This window comes from Myxine glutinosa, chromosome 1 (genome assembly GCF_964187855.1).
Source record: "Myxine glutinosa chromosome 1, kmMyxGlut1.1, whole genome shotgun sequence".
Taxonomy (NCBI): domain Eukaryota; kingdom Metazoa; phylum Chordata; class Myxini; order Myxiniformes; family Myxinidae; genus Myxine; species Myxine glutinosa.
Window position 1 is genome coordinate 432096513 of NC_136261.1, and position 22253 is coordinate 432118765.

Consider the following 22253-nt stretch of genomic DNA (forward strand, 5'->3'; position numbering starts at 1 on the left):
CCTTTCACTCACTCACCGCAGGCAGGTTGGTGGTCTTTCCGTCTTCTACCGACTCCTCTCTGGCCTTGCCCCCCCCAGCCCTCTCTGGGCTCTGTCCCCCAAATATTCCTACAGGCCGCACAAGATCTGCCTGCAACCCTCTTATGGTTAAACTGCCAAAATCAAGACTTTCTGCTCACCTTCACTCCTTCATTCCTCTTTTCTCCCGCCTCTGGAACAAACTCCCTCACTCTCTTCAATCCCACTCCGCCCTCCAGGTCTTTAAAACAGCTGTTCACCACCATCTCTTATCCTCCCCCTTCCAAAACCTTGATCTTTTCTACCCCCGCTAATTTCGGTCCCCTTGTGTTTTATACCTCTCCCCCCCCCCTCCCCCTCCCCCTCCCATGCCTCCTGCCCCCAAGCCCTCTCCCTCCTACACTTCTCCCTGCTCTCAAATGTTGTGGTTGTGTGCTTCCCCTTCTCTCCCCATCTTGTCTTCCGCTCCCTCTTTTTGTATATTTTGTTTGTCTGGTTGATTTGTTTGTGAAATAAATGTTAGCTCTTTCACGAGCCTCGATTCAGTATACAAAAAAAAAGGAAAAAAAAAAAAGTGTGTCCACCCTCAGGAGAGCCAGGAAACAATATCTCTCGACTCTCAAGATTGACGAGACGAGATAAGACCACATGCTGACGAGGATGGGAGTGTCGTTGAAGCTGAAGGGAAAGATGTATGCTGCATGTGTGAGAAGTGTTATGATTTATGAGAGCGAGACATGGGTAATGAACGTAGAGCAGCAACAAAGGCTGGAAAGGGTGGAAATGCGAATGGTTTGGTGGATGTGTGGAGTATCATTGAGAGAAAGAGGAAGACAAATGATGAATTGCAAAAGATGATGGGAATAGAGCCTGTGATGGATGCTGTGAAGAGAAACAGGTTGAGATGGTTTGGTCATGTGTTGAGGAACGATGAAATAGACTGGTTGAGAAGAGTGATGGAAATGAATGTAGAAGGAAGTAGAGGACGGGGAAGCCCGAGAAAGACTTGGCTAAAGTTAATAGAAGAAGAAATGCGAGCAAGGGGGTTAACAAGGGGGAGATGTAGAAAATAGGGCAAAATAGAAAAGATTGTCATGGGGCCCACAAGGCTAACCGTCGCTCTGACAGGGAAAATGGCCTTAAAATGCCTGTTGTTGTTGTTGTTGTTGTCTCAAGACTGAACTCTCAAACCTGTCTCCCTCTTCCAAATTATAGTGGTGTCTTGTCAAATCTGTTTCTGGTGTTTGTTCCCCTCCATCCTCTCCCTTACCTCAAATGACTACACAGCTGACTCCACACATGAAAAAGCTGAATGCATCATCTCTGTGTTTGCCTCAAAATCTTGTGTCCCAAACTCGTCTCTCTCTGTACCCACCGTACCCAATCGTGCTGAGCTGCTTCTGGACTCTGTCCTTCTCTCCTGACAAGGTGGAGAGGTTTCTGTCAATCCTCAACTCTGATTCAGAAGGCATCAGCCCATGTGTCCTAAAATCCTGCTCTGCCACTCTTTCACACCCTCTCGATGTTCTCTTCACCCTCTCTTTTGCTCAGTCATCTGCCATCAGCTTGGAAATCATAGTCCGTGGGCTGATCCCTGAAAAAACAAAATTCGTCTGCACCTCTTAGATATTAGGTTTCTGTGTTTTATTTTGTACATATGTGCATAAGAAAACATTTTAACTTGGGAAACCCTCTGAGAACGTGTCCATTCTGCCTCAAAATTACGTTTCAACCGTGTCACCCCCTCTTGAACTGAAACTAACAACTTTCAATTAGAACATTGTATTTCGCATGTGTATACATCTTTACAATCACTTGAAGTGGGTTTCTAACTTATTCTAACATGCCGATTACAGATACAGAGACCACAGACTGTTCAATCTTGTTGGGTTGGGCCAAACTGATAAATCCAAGATGGCCGCCACCGATTATGCCAAGAGTGTCTTAATTCTCATATATTCTAATCTATATAGGATACAGACATGTATGAAGTCTCGTTTTGTATGTTTTCAGACATGACGATACCAATTCCGACGTTATTTCTGTGGAAACAACATAATATGCTACGTTAGTGTTAATTTTGTATATAAGAGACTGGAGATGATCAGATACATGGCACGTTATTCCAGATTTCTCGCACTCACGTGTTTCTCTACCATTGTGAGACTAGGTCTGGGAAAAAAGCATCTCAGCACAAGTGTCTCGAAGTAAACAAAGCTCACTGAATGCGAGCTAAACTTGAAAAATACATTAATCCCATTATTATTGTTGGATATATCTTCCTTTTAAATCAGCTAAATAAATCCGAAATTGCTTCAGTATCTTGTTTTTCCCGGATAAAGAGCCTAGGGCTATCGATTGCATTCAAAACACTGTCTTAGCACGAAAGTATAACGGAAGACGCCGCGGAAATGCGAAACAAAATAGTCCCTAAATAATTTCTTTCGTTTCATAATAAATTTATGTAATCATGACCGGAAAGTTGCCTCTTTTTTCAACAAGATAAAATAATATAAATGTTTATCTAAATTAGAGTTAAAATTATTACCAACAGTTGCCGTTTTTAGACCATCTAGCTTGGCACGAGCGGAGACGCGATTACTACGCCATTGTAAACAAACCGGTCTACTTTGAATGGATGACTTGCAAATAAGCTCGTAAGTCTAATTTGTGGTTGAATATGAGTTTTCTGAGTTGTTCGTGCGAGAAAATGCATATGGCATCATTTCTCGTGCGAGTATGGGTATATCTCAGCATGCGTCAACAAAATCTAGGCCGAGCCTTTATTTTGTTGACTTATGCTGAGATAATCCCATCTCGCACTCGAAATGATGCCATATGCATATATTGTGTTCTTCAAATTACAGTTGCCGTGGCACATTATAAATGGTTGCAATGTATTTATATGTAATCTGTTATTGTGTTTCTGTTCTGTCACTCCACATCACTATCCTATCACACCACATCACTATCCATCACTATATGCATATATTGTGTTCTTCAAATTACAGTTGCCGTGGCACATTATAAATGGTTGCAATGTATTTATATGTAATCTGTTATTGTGTTTCTGTTCTGTCACTCCACATCACTATCCTCGTCGTCTTCATCGCCCCCAACATTGATTACACTTGTTCTATTCCAACAGTGGTCGTCGCACATGCACAGGTGTGTGCATGACACACCACGGTGTCGGCAACCACAACGTCGGGTGGTGCATGGCATGTTAGATTTGCAGCTGCACTTCAGAAGGGTTAGCAGAGAGTCAGGTGCATGAGGCTGTGTCATCCACACGATCGAGATATCTTCTCCAGACACCTTTCATCCGTGGCCGTCTGGGGATGGTGGATCCATGTCCGCCTACAGACATCTTCGCCAGATGGCAGCCTGATAGTTAACGCGGCGGATGTGCAAGACAGCTGAATCGCGACAGGGAGGCAGTTTTGTGATATCATTAGTTGTACGGTTCCACTTCAGGTTGCGGACTTGATTTGTATTGGTGAAACATGGACTCTGGTATAGAATGCATATGGCATTCTCCGCTTTTTGAAGTGCGTTCTGTGTCAGATTGAAATCTGTGCCCAGTAACCTCATTGCTTCCAAAAAGTCTGCATTATCCAGAGGCTTCATTGTTGTCTTCTTCCCACGACCAACGAATTGGCTTGTAGAGTCACAACCTCCAAACGCGTGCAGGCCAGGCAATGCTTCGCATACAGCAGCACCTAACTTCCTAGCAATCGATGGCACGTCCACATATCTCCATGCCTTTTTATGCTGGACTCAGAATACCAGTGGCAGTGGCTCAGGATGAATGCCGCACACATGGACTGCTAGAACGAGGACATCTGTGTCAGGTGAGCGCAGCAAAATTGGTTGATCACATTCTCCACTGGCATGTACAGCATGCAGGAGAATTCGTGTATCGGCTTCTTCGTGTTGACATGTTAGGTCGACCTGGGCAGCACACTGCACCGTGTCCATTGCAGCTGAGAGCCGAAAGCATTCCTGCTCTGCTGTGACATATATAGTTCAGCCACTGATGTATTTGCTGTATACATCATCAGTCCACGTCTTAAGGAAGAATTTGATGAGCTCCTTCTTGTACTGTGCACTCTGCAATGCTCTTTTGAACTGGCATGGCACACGTTGACAACCGGATTTAATGGTATACTCGAGCGCACCACCCAAAATACCACCACCCAAGCATTCTGCTTTCTAAATGAAAGAAAAAGTGATTTTTTTCGAATTTGCTGCAGCCCTGTTCGACATACACTTGACATTTACCAACAATTATGTGTAGTTTACCAAAGAAATAATGTTGGCATTGTATCCTCATGTCTGGAAACATACAAAACGATAGTTCATACACGTATGTACCTTATCTAGATTAGAACATGTGAGAATTAAAATGTTTCGTTATAATCGGTTGTGGCCATCTTGGATTTCACAGATGGGCCCAACCTAAAAAGGTTTAACAGTCTGTGGTCATTGTATCTGCACACAGCACGTCAGAGTAACTGAGAAACGCGCTTCAAATTATCGAAATGATGTATATACATAGGAAAAACAATGTTCCAATTTATAATTGTTGGCTTCCGATCGGTCGGATTTCAGGGGGGAGGGGCGGGGGGTCACGCCGTTGAAATGTAATTTTGAAGCAGAATGGACACTTTCTCAGAGGGTTTCCCGAGCTCAAATTGTTTCATATACAAATACGTACAAAATAAAACACAGAAACCTAATATCTAAGAGGTGCAGACGAAAGCTGCATTTTAAGGGTCTTATAGGAATCGGCCCACCAACTATCAGCCAACATTCCCACTTTGCACAAAAAATGTGCAAAAACAGATCCTTGAAACAACAGACCAATCAGCCTGCTCCCAATTATCAGCAAGGTTATGGAATGCATCATTGCTTCGGATATCAAATCTTTCCTTTGCTCCAATGGCTTGATCTCTGATGATCAATTTGGTTTCAGACCAGGTCACTCTACTCTGGACATGCTGCTTCTGCTGTCTCAACAATAAATCGAGGTCCTCAATGTCAATCAGCAAATTAGAGCTGTCTCCCTTGATATATCATGTGCCTTCGATACTGTCTGGCACCCCGGTATGCTCAACAAACTCTCCTCCTATGATATCCATGGAAATCTCCACGCATGGCTTGCAGACTTCCCCTCTGGTCTTTGTCAACATGTGGCCCTGAATGGATTTTTCTCATCTCCCCTTCCTGTTCAGGCTGGAGTTCCCCAAGGCAGTGTTCTGGGCCCTGTGCTTTTGCTGGTCGACATCAATAATCTCTCCGACTCGATGGAAGATTTGCTGATGACTCCACCCTAAGCCATTCCATCTCTCATCCCTCAGATCGGCAGTCTTCAGCCTCCTCACTCTCTGCAGACCTAGATAAAATCACACATTGGTCAAACAAGTGAACATGTCTTTCAATCCTGACAAATCTCACACTCTCACAATGTCTCTCCGAAAAGACCGACCAGACAACCCTCCCCTCTTCTTTCTCAACAATCCTCCCCCAGAAGTTCTGTCACTCAACATCTTGGGTCTCACTATCTGCCATGCTCTTTCCTGGGGAAACTACATTTCCAAGCTGGCTTCCAAAGCCAATCGCCGACTGGGCATCTTTTGTCGTGCGAAGTCCTTCCTTGGCACACCTGAGCTCCTCAACACATGCAAGGCTTTCATCTGCAGCTCAATGCTTTCATCTGCAGCTCAACTGCTCTCCCCTCAATGGAATACGGCTGGTGCTCCTGCCTCACACCAAGCTTCGCTTCACGCTGTTGAAAGCAAAGCTTTCAGAATCATTGGAATCTCCCGCGATGAAGATAACTTCAAGGGCCTCTCACTCACTCACCACAGGCAGGTTGTTGGTCTTTCTGTCTTCTACTGACTCCTCTCCGGCCGAGTTTCCCCAGCTCTGTCTGTGCTCTGCCCCCAAATACTCCCACAGGTCAAGGCCCACCTTTCCCACTGCCACCACCCTTCCCACGCCTCCTCTCCCCAAGCCCTCACCCACCCACAGATCTCCCGATATCCCTGCTCTCAAATGTTGTACTTGTGTGCTTCCTCCTCTCTCCCCATCTTCTCTCCCGCTCCCTTTGTTATATGTTTTATGCGTCCATTTGTTTTTTCGTGATTAATGTTAGCTCTTAGACGAGCCTCGATCTTGCATACAAAAAAACAAAAAAACAAACCCAAAAAACACTCAGTTACCCAGTGTGAAATCAATCAAAGTGCTTTGTGTGCAATACAGAGAAACCTGAAATGGGATGCTCATATCAGAGAAATGCTGAAAAAATGTAATAGAAAGTTGGACATTTTACGTAATGTTAAATCGTATAATTTACCCTTCTCTAACCTTGTGACAATTTATATTGGCTACATAAGAACAGTGTTGGAGTATTGTGTACCTCTTTTCAATGCAGCCTTAACGAAAGCACAGGTGAACAATTTAGAACGGGTTAAAAAAGAGTGTGTAAAATAATGCTAGGATAACGTTACACATGTTACCATCTTGCTTTGGAAACATGTAAATTACAAACACAGGAGGAATGACGATACAAGTTGTGTAAAGAATTTGCACTCACTATTGAAACCCATAATTTGCGTACAAGGTGGTTACCTGCTATGAGAGATACACCTTTTAATCTCAGGAAAGCACAAAGTACTCAGTACAAATGCAGAACAAAAATATTTCAAACAAGCGCATTGACATTTTCAATTGGTATTCTTAATAGTTTGTAATACTTAGTCACAATTCTCAGATTTTAAAAATATATAATTTTCCTCTGTTTGAAATATGCCATGTTTGTTTTTTAATCTTACATTCTTTTTGTGAATTAACTATTTGAATTTCTTTGATTTAATATATTTTTTATCTTGTAAACAATCTTTGATTGCAAATTATGAATATGTATGCATGTGTAATTCAGTCATTCACTGCAAGACATGCCTTCAATCAACCATTTTGATTTGATTTGATTTGAAAATGGCCTGGACAATATTAATGGCACCTTTTAGAGGTTGTGAGAAATAACTAGATTACAAGCAGGTGATTCTCCTTTACTTTGGAATTGAACTCACCTGTGGTGAGTTGCACGTGCCTGCAACATAAAAATTACTCATTCAACCAGGTGGAATAGAGAAAAGGAGTCATTTTGCTGTTATGTGTCATTGTGTGTACCGCAATGAGCATGGAGAAAAGAAAGAAAACCAGAGAATTGTCTGAGGAGGTCAGACAAGATTGTAGCCAAGCATGGACAATCTCAAGGCTACAAGTCCATCTCCAGAGACCTTGATGTTCCTGTGTCCATTGTACGCAATGTTATCAGGAAGTTTATGGCCCATAGCACTGGAGCCAAAAGAGAAAACTTGATCGAATATTGCAGTAAAGGATTGTTCGAATGGGGGAGAATGCACCTCTATCAACTGCCAAACAGATTCAAGCTGAACTTCAGACACAAGGTACGACAGTTTCAACTCGCACTATATGTCGTCAACTCAATGAAAGGGGGTTCTATGGAGGACCCCACTGCTGAGAGGGAGACATAAGAAAGCCCCACTGGAGTTTGCCAAAAAACAATGAACACGCCAAAATCCTGAAGGGAGATTATCCTGGGGACAGGTGAGACCAAATTAGAGCTCTTTTACAAAGCACATCCTCTCTATGTTTACACAAAACAAAACGAAGCCTTCAAAGAAAAGAACACCTTCCCTACAGTCAAACATGGAGGAGGTTCAGTGATGTTTTGGGGTTGCTGTGCTGCCTCTGGCACTGGGTACCTTGAATGTGTGCATGGCATCATTAAATCAGGAGATTACCAAAGCATTTTGGAGCGCAACATTCAACCCAGTGTCAGAAAGCTGGGTCTCCATCAAAGGTCATGGGTCTTGCAGCAGGACAATGACTGCAAACACACTTCAAAAAGCACCCAGGAATGGTTCAAGACAAAACGTTGGACTGTTCTGAAGTGGCCAGCAATGAGTCCAGATCTAAATCCTATTGAACACTTGTGGAGAGATCTGAAAACAGCAGTTGGGAGAAGGCACCCTTCAAATCTGGGAGAACTGGAGCAGTTTGCACAAGAAGAGTGGGCCATGCTGCAAGTAGAGGTGTAGGAAGCTCATTCATGGCTATAGGAAGTGCTTGAATGCAATTATTTAGTCCAAAGGATGTGAAACCAAATATTAAACCTATGGTGTCAATAATTTTGTCAATGCCATTTCTTTTTATTATCTGATTTAAAGCGATATATTAAGTTCTGAATCAAAAACAAAGGTTCTGTAATATTAAAAGTGAAATAAAGAATTGTGGAGACCATGAAGATTCAAAATAAGGAGACCTTATTTTTTGAGAAAATTGTGAGTTATTTGAAAAAAGTCAAGGGTGACAATAGTTTTGGCCATGACGGTAGGGGGGGAAAGCAGCTTAGCAGTGCCAAGGAAGGACTTTGCACGATGGAGGATGCCCAGTTAGCGACTGGCTTTGGAGGCCAGCTTTGACATGTGGCTTTCCCAGGAAAGATCACGGCAGGTTGTCAGACAAAAAAGCTAGCTGGATTGAAACACATGCTGCTCCATATCTCAACCCTCAGATCGGCAGGCAGCAGCCTCTTCACTCTCTGCAGACCTGGACAAAATCACCAACTGGTCACAAACAAGTGGAACATGTCTTTCAATCCTGACAAATCTCACACTCTCACCTTGTCTCTCCGAAAAGACCATCTGGAAAACCCTCCCATCTATTTCCTCAAAAATGCTCTCGAATAAGTTCTGTCACTCAAACTTTTGGGTCTCACTTTCTGCCATGATCTTTCCTGGCAAAACCACATTTCCAAGCTGGCCTCCAAAGGCAGTCGCCGACTGGGCATCCTCCATCATGTGAAGTCCGTTATTGGCAATACTGAGATTCTCACCACATACAAAGTGCTAATCCGCTGCTTGATGGAGTACTGCTCTCCCCTCTAAGCTGGTGCTCCTGCCTCACACCTAGCTCAGCTTCATGGTGTAGAAACCAAAGCTTTCAGAATCGTTGGTATCTCCCGTGATGAAGCTGATTCTGAGGGCCTTTCACTCTCTCACCACAGGCAGGTTGGTGGTCTTTCTGTCTTCTAGCGACTCCTCGCTGGCCTAGCTCCCCCTGCTCTGTCTGTGCTCTATCCCCCAAATATTCCTGCAGGATGCACAAGAACTGCCAGCAACCCTCTTCTGGTGAACTGCCAAAATCAAGACTCTCTGCTCACCTTCACTCTTTCATCCTCTTTTTCCGCACCTCTGGAACAAACTCCCTCACTCTCTTCAATCCAACTCCTCCCTCCAGGTCTTTAAAACAGCTGTTCATCACCATCTCTTATCTTCACCCATCCAAAACCTTGATCTTTTCCATCCCGTTAATTCACCGCAAATCCACATCTTTCAATCCCCAACTTCATTCCTGAAATTCCTTGTCGTGTCAATTTGTTTTGTACCGTGTACCCCTTCCCTCCCCCAGCCTTCTCCCTTCGAACAGATCTCCCGATGTCCCTGTTCACTACTGTTGTGCTTGTGTGCTTCCCCCTCTCTTCCCATATTGTCTCCCCCTCCCTTTATTGTTTTACATGTCCGTTTTTATGTTTTTTGTGTTTTATGTGCTGGTATCTGTTTGATGTGTTAGCCTCGATGTTGTATATGAAAAAAATCCAAAACAAAAAAAACCCCCAAGAACAGAAATTGCCCAGAGGATCCAAAACACCCTGAAGACCCAAAAGTCCCCAAAGGCCCATAACACCCTGAAGACCCCAAATACCCTTAAAGATCTAGAGGAACCACAAGACTCTTCAGACCCGAAAGCCCCTGAAGACACCAAAGACCCCAAATACCTAAAAGACATTGAAGACCCAAAAGACCCCAAACACCCCAAAGACCAAAAACACCTTGAAGACCACACACAACAACAACTACAGGCATTTTAAGGCCATTTTCCCTGCTGGAGTGGGGTTTAACTGTCTGGAAAACTCTCCCCTTAAAGACCATGAAGAGCCAAAATACCCTGAAGACCCAAAATACCCTTAAAGGCCCAGAGAATCCAAAAGACCCTGAAGACCCAAATGGCGCCGAAGACCTAAAAGACTCCAAAGACCCACAACACCCCAAAGACCCAAAAGCCCCTGAAGACCCCAGAAATACCCAAAAGACCCTTAAAGACCCAGAAGACCCAAAAGACACCGAAATGAGCAAAGATGCCTATCCCTCTGAAACGACATGTGGTTGAGAAAAGTGCTGAGGAGCATGGATGTGCTGAGCCACGCTAGTATTCACAATAACACAGACAGTGCATTTGTGCTTTTAGGATCTCTCTTTATTGAGAAAACCTTCACAAATTCAAGTTTCATGAAAAACATAGGCAGGAGTCTTCTTTTGACAAACAATTTTACATAAAGGGTGTTCTCCCCATATCACACATGGCAATGAAACATGGACTACAGAAAAGATCGAGTAAAAAATTATGGTCAACCTGCCATGGAAAGATGCCATCTGAGCATAACCAAAAAGGGACTAAAAAAACAACTAAATCAGATGGAATACAAAATTCCTAAATACTAGTCACAATCAAAAAAGAGAACAAACAAGCAATAATCCTCAAAAAAGAGGAAAGTTCTCCCAGAACTCAAAATTTCCACCTCATTTTTCAGTAAATCATTATTCATGAACCAGTTTGTGAAAATTCATTCAATCCAAGGGTTCCTCATAAGTTCCAAGGGCTTGTTTTAGAATCCTCACGAAACCTCTGACAGCCTCCACCTGTCGTTTGTTTGTCGTGATATTCCCGGAATGCTTTTTAAGTACTGTTAGGGTTTTCTTGATCATCTGGATTTCCTGTTGCTCCGACTTTCATTGATATAATTTCAGGTTTCTTCAATTTCGAAATTCTCTTCACTTCATTTTTCATATCCTGGTATTTCAGATTTCAGCTCTCCGATATGGATTCTCACATGTGTTTTCAAACTGATGTTATGTGAGAAAGCTTCGTCACATATCGAGCATTTGTGTGGTCGCTCTCCTGTATGGATCCTCATATGCGATTTCAAATTGCCACTATGAGAGAAACCTTTATCACATATCGAGCATGTGTGAGGTTGCTCTCCTGTATGGATCCTCATATGCGATTTCAAATTGCCACTACGAGAGAAACCTTTATCACATATCGAGCATTTGTGAGGGCGCTCTCCTGTATGCTTCATCATATGTGATTTCAAACTGATGTTATAAGAGAAACTTTCATCACATATCGAGCATTTGTAAGGTTGCTCTCCTGTATGGATCCTCATATGTGATTTCAAACTGATGTTATGTGAGAAAGCTTCGTCACATATCGAGCATTTGTGTGGTCGCTCTCCTGTATGGATCCTCATATGCGATTTCAAATTGCCACTATGAGAGAAACCTTTATCACATATCGAGCATTTGTAAGGTTGCTCTCCTGTATGGATCCTCATATGTGATTTCAAACTGATGTTATGTGAGAAAGCTTCGTCACATATCGAGCATTTGTGTGGTCGCTCTCCTGTATGGATCCTCATATGCGATTTCAAATTGCCACTATGAGAGAAACCTTTATCACATATCGAGCATTTGTAAGGTTGCTCTCCTGTATGGATCCTCATATGTGATTTCAAACTGATGTTATGTGAGAAAGCTTCGTCACATATCGAGCATTTGTGTGGTCGCTCTCCTGTATGGATCCTCATATGCGATTTCAAATTGCCACTATGAGAGAAACCTTTATCACATATCGAGCATTTGTAAGGTTGCTCTCCTGAATGGATTCTCATATGCGATTTCAAACTTCCTTTTCTCAGGAAACCTTTATCACAGACAGAGCACTTGTGGGGGCCTTTTCCAGTGTGGATTCTCATGTGTATTTTGATGTTACTCGTTGAAGCAAAATCCATTCTGCACACATCACACTGATGATGTATTCGTCTTTTGAAAACCTTTTTGTGTTTGTTTAATTTAATTTTAATCTTGGTGTTGTGAGGCCCAGACATGCACTTGTATTTTATAGGAACTGAGTCTAGATGTCGTGATGACATTTGACATTTTGAATTTTCTGTGACAGATGAATCGTTGTTGTGTAGTCTGACTTCCACATGTACAGCATGGACATCACCTGTGTACAAATTAGCATCAGTCGTTTGCAGGGAAATGGAATTGAGAACCATCTTAAGAGTTCATAGAACATGTTACGTCATGGAATGTACACTTCAGTAAAAATATAAACATCGGGGCAATACCCCTGGGCACTCATCTGGCAGAATAAAGCAGTACACTACACTGACTAAAGGTATTTTAAACCATATCATGGCATTTTAAACTAATTTCAATGGATGCTTGAAGACAGGGCAGCATGTACAATCATACTCACGTAATCTGAAGACTTTATACAAACAAACAAAAAATACTATTCTTGGGGGCAACTTCCCCCCGCCCCCTTAAACTACCTTAGATTCCAATTTTTTTTTTAAATGCCGTGAACAAACTTTGGTACAGCACAGGTGGTAAAGGTTGTGGTAACGTTTCATTGAAATTGTGTGTGTAGTTTCAGTGAAGAAAGCATATATCTATTTTGGGGGGTCAAATCTGGACCCACTTTGATCCCTGGTAGACCCTTCGACACCGACTTTTTTTTTTTCAATGCCGTGAACAAACTTTAGTCACAATATAGCAAATATCATTGATGCCAAGTTTGGTCACTATCCCATCAGCTGTTTTGGAGAAGAAGTTGCAAGTGTTTATGGAGTGACGGACGGATTGACGACGCGCCACCGCTTAAGCCCCCCGGAACTTCGTTTTGGGTGAGGTCATAATGAAGATAAATATTGTTAAAAAGAAAACTTCCAGATGTTAAGCGCTATTGAAGCAGTCTTCTACATCACCCTTGTACACCACCCCCAATTTAACATGCAAGTCCTGCTAAACTATAGGTTATTGGAAGTAACAAGAAGGCAATTTGTGTTCAACAGTGTTCAAGTATTTAAATCAATTTACATGAAATAAAGATTGTTAAATTCATTTTATAAAAATTCTGGAATTTACTGGCATTTCACACTGTCGATTACATCACTTTATCCAACACGTTACATTAGTTATTTGTGCCTGTTGTTTGTGTCCTTTATGATGTCATTATAAACAGTATTTTTCCTGTTTGGAATGATTTTCAGTTTTGTTTAACTCCGAAGCAGCAGACAGAGTGAAAATATTGTTGCAGACTCGGGGTTTTGGGTTTGGTTTGGGGCGCTTCACGAGTGGAACTTCTCGGACACTCCCCGACCTCTGGACCCACAGGTCGCCATGCTGTGGATAGCTTCGCGGCCCAACGAGATGCTAAGCAACTACTGACACCGATTGAGACCGTCAAACATGCTAACACAATTGATCTCGACAGGCGATCCTTCCATGGCATGAACAGGTAGGCAGCTTCTCCTCAAGTGCCCAACACATTGAAACAGCAGCGATTGCTATGGCGTTCTAGATTTTAAGCCGCTTCCGCACTAAATATTCTATCCTATGTAATTGCCCCTCTGTGTAAAAGTTCAAGGGCACATCTGTAACCTGCCATTTAATTTGAATGTTCGCACTGACATTCGGCGGATTTCTTACAGGGAACCCAGACGTGTTCTCCACATCAACTCCTAATGCTGCAGAACCCCCACAGACGTCACACACATACGCGCCACCCCGAAACCTTCACCACATCCACTCACACAACCTGGTTTATCCGGTACATCCCCACATCACCTCGCGGACCAGCGCACACAACTTACACACATCAGCCATCTCACGATCTCTCGCACACCATTTATTCACACAATCCACTCCACAGTCAATCTCACTCTATGACAGTGGACACACTACTTTACATGTGAGCTTCCCGCAGAGGTCTCACAGCTGAATTTGCCATTTGTGCCGCGCACACTCAACCGCACACCATTCCTTGGGGAAAAAATTTCAATCATCCACATATGGGCGTTTCGACGGAACGATTGTTAACACACAGTGACAGCAGTGCCTTGAAATGTGACCACCCTTGGACCTGTACGGATTACAAACCTGTTCTATTTAATCTCCCTCGCAGAGGACCAGAAATCCAACATTTAAAATATTTCCCGCTCAGTAACCTCACCCCTCCCCTTAGACAAGATAACTGTTACCCCGGTCTGAGTCGGTGCATGACCCGAACTCTCGCTTGCTCATGTACTCCACTCTGCACGCTCGCGGCACACACTCCATTACACTGATGCTCGGCACTCCAATGAACCCCGGGTTTTTTACTCCACCAAAGTTCAGCACACACCCTTTCACACTATTAATTCACTCCAGCTCCCACAGCCTCACCTCGTCATGGTCCGTTTTGATCGCTCATAACCCCTCCATCTGCACCTGCCATGTGTTATCCCAATCTTTACACGTTGTTTCGATACTTTCTCTGATCTCCTCCTTAGCATTCTTTGCCCTCTCGCTCGTCTCTAATCATTCTTCTTTGCTTTTTTCCCCTTTTTTTTGTATACTGAATCGAGGGTCGTGAAAGAGCTAACATTTACTTCACAAACAAATCAACCAGACAAACAAAATATATAAAAAGAGGGAGCGGAAGACAAGATGGGGAGAGAAGGGGAAGCACACAAACACAACATTTGAGAGCAGGGAGATGTGTGGGAGGGAGAGGGCTTGGGGGGAGGAGGCGTGGGAAGGGGTGGGGGGGGGGGGGGATGGGAGAGGTATAAAACACAAGGACACCAAGGACTTTGTCTATTTCATTTCATTTTTAACTCACCTGGAATGAAGTTCATGGGAGCTTATGCGATGATGCGTTGTCAGTCCGTCAGTCCATCCGTAAACACTTGCAACTTCGCCAAAACTGCTGAAGGGATTGTGACCAAACTTGGCACAAATTATATTTGTTATGTTGTGAATAAAGTTTGTACATGGCACAATAAAATGAAAGAAAAAAATAAAAAATTAATAGATTGGGTTTGAGGGGGTTTAATGGGGTCAAAGAGGATCCAGGTTTGACCCCCTAAAATAGGAATTTGCTTTTTCCTCTGAAACTACACAAACTCTTTCGATGAGACTTGACCACAACCTTCATCCCCCATGATGTACCGAAGTTTCTTCACGGCACTTAGAAAATCGAAGTCTAAGGTGGACTACGGGGGTCAAAGTTGGTCCAGGTTGAACCCCCCAAAATTGGTATTTGCTTTCTTCTCAGAAACTACACACACAATTTCAATGAAACTTCACTACAACCTTCACCACAACCTTCAACACCCGTGATGTACCAATGTTTGTTCAAGGCATGAGAAAAATTGGGGTCTGAGAAGGTATATGGGGTTAGGAGAGGGGGGAGTTTCCCCCCATAATAGGTATTTCTTTTGTTTGTTGTTCAAAGTCTTATGATTATGTTAGTATGATTCAACATGCAACCATTGAAATTGGTTTAAAATACTTTGAGTGAGTGCAGTTTACTGTTTATTCTGCCAGGTGAGCACCAGGCGTATTTCCCATATGTTTAAAAATCACTTATCTTTATTATTTCCCACTTTTCCCCCTTAGGTTCTTCTTCAAAGATTACTTTAGTGTCTTCCATTCTTTCTTTCATTTTCGTTCTTTTGTCTCTGTCGTTCATCCCATTTCTTCTATCTTCTGTGTTAGGTCATCATGGCCCATTTTACGTGATTTCTTTCTTGCCCTTCTGAGCTGCCCTGAGATCTTGTATTTCTTCTGATTTACTCGTTCAGTTCTTTTTTCCCCTCAGCAAGTCCTTCTTTCCCTGTTTAAGGCCATTCACCTCTTCTTTTATCCCATTTATCTCCTCCATCATTCTAACCTCACCTGCCCTCATCTCGTTCCAGACACCATCCTCATGCTCACTTACCTTTCCACATACTGCCCTGAGCGTTGCGGCTATCTCATTGCCCATAGCCATCACATCAGCCTTTATCTATGCCTGCCCCAGATGCATATCATGCCTTATGCCAGCCACCTTGTCCCTCCTCCATTTTCATCTTCATTTGTGCCATTAGTTGACGAATCAACAACATCATCTGGTCACTGCCGGACTGGGGCGACCCACTATTTCATGCCATTAGCGCTGCCTTTTCCAGGGGCTGGTGAGGGGGGGGAGTTTAGAGGGAGGAGGAGAAGGTTGGGTCCTCGATCACTGTCGGCACCATCACTGCAGCCCCGCCTGGTCCTTCTCCCACAATGTTACATTGATATCCAGCTTCCTGGGCCATTATCTCCTCCATATCCTCCTCAAGTTAGCCCACCAGGTCCTGCTCACCTTGGCTTGACATAGCTGAATAATTATTTGAAGTACAATTTCACCCTACACTCCTTATAATTGTTGGGGCACCACTGATAGCGCCCCAGATTCGTTTCTCACTCCTGAGTGAGAAAAGAGTGAAAGAGTGAGGAAGTTTGTTCCAGAGGCAGGAGAAAAAGGAATGAAGGAGTGAAGATGAGCAGAGTGTCTTGATTTTGGCAGTTTAACCATAAGAGGGTTGCAGGCAGATCTTGTGCGACCTGTACGAATATTTTGGGGGACAGAGCCCAGATAGAGCTGGGGGAGCAAGGCCGGAGAGGAGTCGGTAGCAGACAGAAAGACGACCAACCTGCCTGCGTTGAAAGTGAAAGGCCCTTGGAGTTAGCTTCATCATGGGAGATTCCAATGATTCTGAAAGATTTGGTTTCAACAGCGTGAAGACGAGCTAGGTGTGAGGCAGGAGCACCGGCCCAGAGGGGAGGACAGTATTCCATTGAGCGGCGGATGAAAGCCTTGTATGTGGTGAGGAGCTCAGGTGTGCCAAGGAAGGACTTCGCACGGCGGAGGATGCTCAGTCGGCGACTGGCTTTGGAGGCCAGTTTGGAAATGTGGTTTTCCCAGGGAAGATCATGGCAGATAGTGAGACCCAAAAGCTTGAGTGACAGAACTTCTTGGAGAGGATTATTCAGAAAGTGGATGGGAGGGTTGTCCAGTCGGTCTTTTCGTTGAGACATCATAAGAGTGAGATTTGTCTGGATCGAAAGACATGTTCCACTTGTTTGCCCAGTCTGTGATTTTGTCCAGGTCTGCAGAGAGTGAGGAGGCTGCAGATTGCTGATCTGAGGGATGAGGAATGAAGTGGCAGACAGTGAAGTCATCAGCAAAGAGGTAGAGAGGATTTTCAAGAGAGTCAGGGAGATCATTGATGAAGACAAGAAAAAGCACAGGTCCCAGAACACTGCCTTGGGGAACTCCAGCCTGAAAAGGAAGGTGATAGGAGAGAAACCCATTCAGGGCCACACGTTGACTATGACCAGAGAGGAAGTCCACAAGCCATGCGTGGAGATTTTCATGGATACCATAGGAGGCGAGTTTGGTGAGCAGAGTGGGGTGACAGACCGTATCGAAGGCACGTGTTATGTCAAGGGAGATAGCTCTAATTTCATGTTTGGCATGGAGGATCTCCATCCAGAATGCCTTATAGTCTTACTCCTTGGGACAGACATAGTGTATGGATGGGAGGAAACTGCCAGATGTGTTGAGCAACTGAAAGAATGCTCAGGTGGAACAACCTGATGGACCCTCAGAACACATCCGTGGGAATATCTGTCACAACAGAGTGGCAGATTGAGAGAGGTTCCAGGGTTGATGCAACTCCTGTCCCACGAGAATGGCAACACACTGCTATATTCTATCAAGAAGAGAAAAGTGACAGGCCAGCACACCAGCCCAAATATGGCAATGATACTCCATGACAGGACGTGCAGTGGCCTTGTATAGATGGAGCATAGCAGCTTGAGAAAGGTATCGCCGAGCACAAAACAAGCAGCCAAGGAGCTGTGATGTGCTTTTAGCTCTACCAGAGATGTACTTTTCACAGCTGAGGTTTGAGCTGATATCCAATCCAAGCAGACAGATAACAGGGAGTTCCTGCAAAAATGAAGGTTCCATAGACAGCGTCAGAAAACAAGGTGATCTTGAACTAGAAACAGATAATAAGTGGGTCATTTTTGATTGAGAGTAACAAACCAATCTTTGCCCCAGTTCATCTAACTCTCTCGGTCCTGATTGAGAGTGGTACTCATATGGTCATGGGAAGAGGCGTCGAGGGGAGGGCACTGCCTCGGGGCCCGAGCTTCTCCTGTAATTTTTTTTGAACATTACAGTGAAACCAAACACCTCACTGGCTCATCCTCATTTCCTCATCGTTACATTAAAACTCAGAAACTAATTTTGCTTTTTCATGCCAGAAACAAAACAACATTTGCCGCTGTTAATAGTACAGTTTCAAACTTAACAGAAAATGGTTATTTACCAGAAATGTGCATTACAAAGAAATGCGTTTGTATCCTCTTTGTCCAAAAATTATTAATCGTCTCCTCAAGTTTTTTTTTACCAATCTTAGGGACATATAGTGTTCAATAGTCGAGGGTGCAAATTGACTCGAACGGTCCAAACGTCCCGCTATCTCCGATATTTTCGATCAAACGGCAAAATAAAAGTGACCATTTGTTTTTAAAAAGTTTTTTCTTTTTCATTCAAGAAAGTTCCTTTAAAAAATTATAAAAGAGAAAAAGAGTGGGGGTGGGGTCCCCGAGGTTATTTGCCTCGGGGCCCGTGCTGGCTCTTGATGCCACTGGTCACGGGTAGGACGAAAAAAGGTTCCTGACTAGGTAGTATACAGTGTTGAGTCATCTGCCTAAAGCCATAAATGCTTAATTGAGAAAGAATACAATCAGGCAGATCATTGATATATAACATGAACAATGTTGGACCCAACACAGACAGACCCTGAGGACTCACATTCATATTACGGACAGGGGATTACTGTCCCTCATGTACCACAGATGTTTGATGATTTGCAAAAAAGTCAGATATTGTATCAAGCAATTTTCCAGAAATGCCATGTGATTTTAGCCTTTGAGATATCGAGAGCAACAACACTGGCTTCTGCCCAATGTTCTAAAGCCCCATTCACATATTCAGTGATTAGGGATAGGACATCACCAGTGGACCTTGACTGTCTAAACTTTAGAAGAAACAGAAGCCTGCTTCCAGCTAAGTGGAAACATTGACTTTGACATGCATAAGCAATACAGTTTTGTGAGAACAGAAGACAGTTCAAGTGAACACATCTTCAAAGCAATTGTAGGGATTCTATCTGGTGCAGTACATTTTCAAATGTCAGGCCTTTAAATAATCTTAGCAACTTTCATGGGTGTGCTGATGATAGTGGAAAGCCTGGTGTCAATGCGGGAAGGACAAACAGGCAATGTTTGTCCATGGTCTTCAAGTGTGGAGTTTGCAGCAAAATGCTCAGCAAAGAGGTTGACTTTATCATTAGGAGAAGTAAGTACTTCAGGGCAATTGAAGACAGGACTCGATGATCGATTACGGTTGAGAATGCTATTAGCAATTCTCCAAAAATCTCGAGAACGGAGCTGTTTATTTGAGATTGAATTACAAACAGATTCTTTATACTGTCGCTTAGCATTCTCCATTACTCATATGCAGTGGTTGCTTGCAACGTGATACAAACGATGTGCCTCACTCAAGGCAACACAGTGATACTGTTTGAAAAAGTGATTGCGATGGACGAGAGCAGCAGAACAAGCTGGAGTGAACCAGGGCTGACAGTGTTGTTTCACTTGGTAGGTCCAAGAAGGTAGAAAGCGGTCCATACCAACAGGGATAGACTCAGTAACTTCCTTGGCAGCTTCATATGGGTTGTGACAAAGGATTGAGTTCCAGTGAATATCGGCAAGAAAAGAAGGCAAGCCATCCCAGTCAGCCTTGCTATATTGAAAGACAATCCAATGGACACGATGAACAATAGTTGATGGTGAAGAATAAGGAACCTGAACTTCGATGGCGACATGATCAGAATTTCCAAGAGGATGGAGAATATTTTATTTTATTTTTTTGGATGCAAAGGGGATGCCCCTGTAAGAGCTAACACACAAGACACAAAAACATAAACAGAGACACGTAAAACATATAATAAAGGGAGCAGGAGACAAGAGGGGCAGAGAGAGGGAAGCACACAAGCAACAGCACAGCAGAGACATCAGGAGATCTGTGGAAAAGAGAGGGCTTGGGGAGGCGAGTGGGGGTGGGGGTGATTTGCGGAAGGTATAAAACAAATGGACACGACTTGGACTTTCACGAAATAAGTCAGAATTTGGAAAAGGTGGATTTGGGGTGAATTAACAGGGGTAGAAAAGATCAAGGCGTTCCCCAATGATGATTGCATTTTCAAGGTTACATGAATTTTTTTTTTAAATGTGCCTCTAATTACATTTTTTGCTATTCTACATTTTCCTATTCCATTTTTGGTAATGTAGCCAGGGGGTGGGGTCAAAATGATACTGCTCTTGCACCTTATTGCCATGTGGTGATCATAACAACCAAGTATGTGAATTTTTACACAACCATTTAGGACAACATGATGGACAGACAGACGGATGGACAGAGCCGATTGCAATACGACTACGATGAAGCGTCTTCATACTTTTTTTAAAAACGTGGGATAACAAGGACAAGCCTTCCATGGCTGAAGAGGTAAACTATTTCCTGTATCCAGATAACTTAAATACACCGTTAAACATGGAACACAGAGGTAATTAATGCAATTCCCCCCCCCCCTTTCCCCCCCTCCACAAAAGAGGCAAAATACCGCGATTTTTAAAATGCTGTGAGGAAACTTTGGTGCATCACAGGTGATGAAGGTTGTGGTCAAGTTTCATCAAAATCGTCAGTGCAGTTTCAGATAAGAGAGCAAATAACCATTTTAGGATATCATGCCTACTCCCCAGCCCTGTCCCCCTCTCCCTCCCGCACACCCACTTAAACTCCTACTTTTTATTGCCATGTAAAAACTTGAGTTCAAACACAAAAAATATAATTTTAGCCAAGTTTGGTCACAATCCCATCAGCAGTTTCGCAGAAGAAGCTGCAAGTGTTTATGGACGAACTAATAATGACCCATCCCATAAGCTCCCCAGAAATATGTTCCAGGTGACCTAAAATTTACCTTGTACCCTACATCAAAAAATTCATTGATATGAGACAATATGAAACTGCACCAAAAGAGATTACACAAGTTAAAAGTATACAAAAAAAAAACAATGGGAGAAGATCAAGATATTTGTTGACATGCGATGTTGTATTAAAAAAGTCACATACCAGACGTGGGTCTTGATGCTTCATGCTGAGAGCGGAGGCTGCAGACATCACTGAACCCGATTCCAGAGAAACCAGAAACATTTTCCTGGTGCATATTTTGGGATCCAAAAATCTTTTCACAGAAACTGGAAAGTTCCCGAATAACATTCTCCAAGTTGATGAAAATACTTCCCAACAGAGAAGAGCCTGCAATCTGGACATCTGGCGGCTTCGAAAAAGAATTCATAAATTTACAGAAGTCAGCATACATTGCAAATTGTAATTTTTCTTTGGCGAGAGCGAGGAGCTCAGTCCGCAATGGATCCGACTCAGTGCAAGCTCGAATAACCTTCTGATTCTCAATTCCAAGCTTAGCCATCACTGCTTGGGCTGTTTCTACTCTCAGGCCTCGGGACTTGAGCCATTCCAAGAAGATCTCCATTTCACCGATGACCTGCCAAGGATACAATGACTGTGTTAACAAATGAAAGGTTATACATGTTATTTTCCTTACTCTGTTTGGAATTTTTGTGAGTTATTTCCATTGACAATCCAATCAATTATTATCCAATAAATGCGGGCTTTTGCATCCAGTTTCTTCACCGCTGTGTCTCATTTTGTAAGTTTTCTTGTCAATCATGATCTAATGAATGTGAGTTTTTAATTACAGAGACAAAAAAAAAACCAGAGTAAACTAGAGGAGACCATTCGGCCCATTATGCTGCACCACATCAACACCAGACAAAGTTTATCTGCCAAAGCGATGTAATTTCATTTGGGGAATGAGGGGAGGAATGTGGATGAGATGATGTGGCACAACCAGGGATATCCCAAGCGCGTCAAGTAAAAATGGAGAAATACATTTTTTCTAATTATTTTTTAGAGAAAAAAGCAAATTTTTGGGTTTTTTATTTTCAAGTGTTCCTCAAATGTTGTGTTTGTGTGCTTCCCCTTCTATCCCCATCTTGTCTTCTGCTCCCTCCTTTTATATATTTTGTTTGTCTGGTTGATTTGTTTGTGAAATAAATGTTAGC

At 43.1% G+C, this 22253-nt stretch overlaps 2 protein-coding genes across 2 annotated transcripts in view; both read right to left on the reverse strand.

The window, feature by feature from the left end:
• Nucleotides 1-22253, reverse strand: part of LOC144888354 (uncharacterized) — a 304399-nt gene that overhangs the window by 49292 nt on the left and 232854 nt on the right. The gene's annotated exons all lie outside the window — the stretch shown is intronic.
• LOC144889650 (uncharacterized) lies at nt 10347-21427 on the reverse strand. The gene is made up of 2 exons (XM_078770698.1): nt 21241-21427; nt 10347-12180 (listed from the first exon to the last, which is right to left on the reverse strand). Exons 1-2 carry the CDS (start codon nt 21332-21334, stop codon nt 10949-10951), a joined length of 1326 nt encoding a protein of 441 aa, XP_078626824.1. The 5' UTR covers nt 21335-21427; the 3' UTR covers nt 10347-10948.

Coding starts and splice junctions, on each gene's coding strand:
- LOC144889650 (XM_078770698.1), bottom strand. CDS start 21,334: ATGCACCAGGAAAATGTTTCTGGTTTCTCTGGAATCGGGTTCAGTGAT. Junction 12,181..21,240: donor AGCATCAAGACCCACGTCTG/GTATGTGACTTT, acceptor ATTTGTACACAG/GTGATGTCCATGCTGTACAT.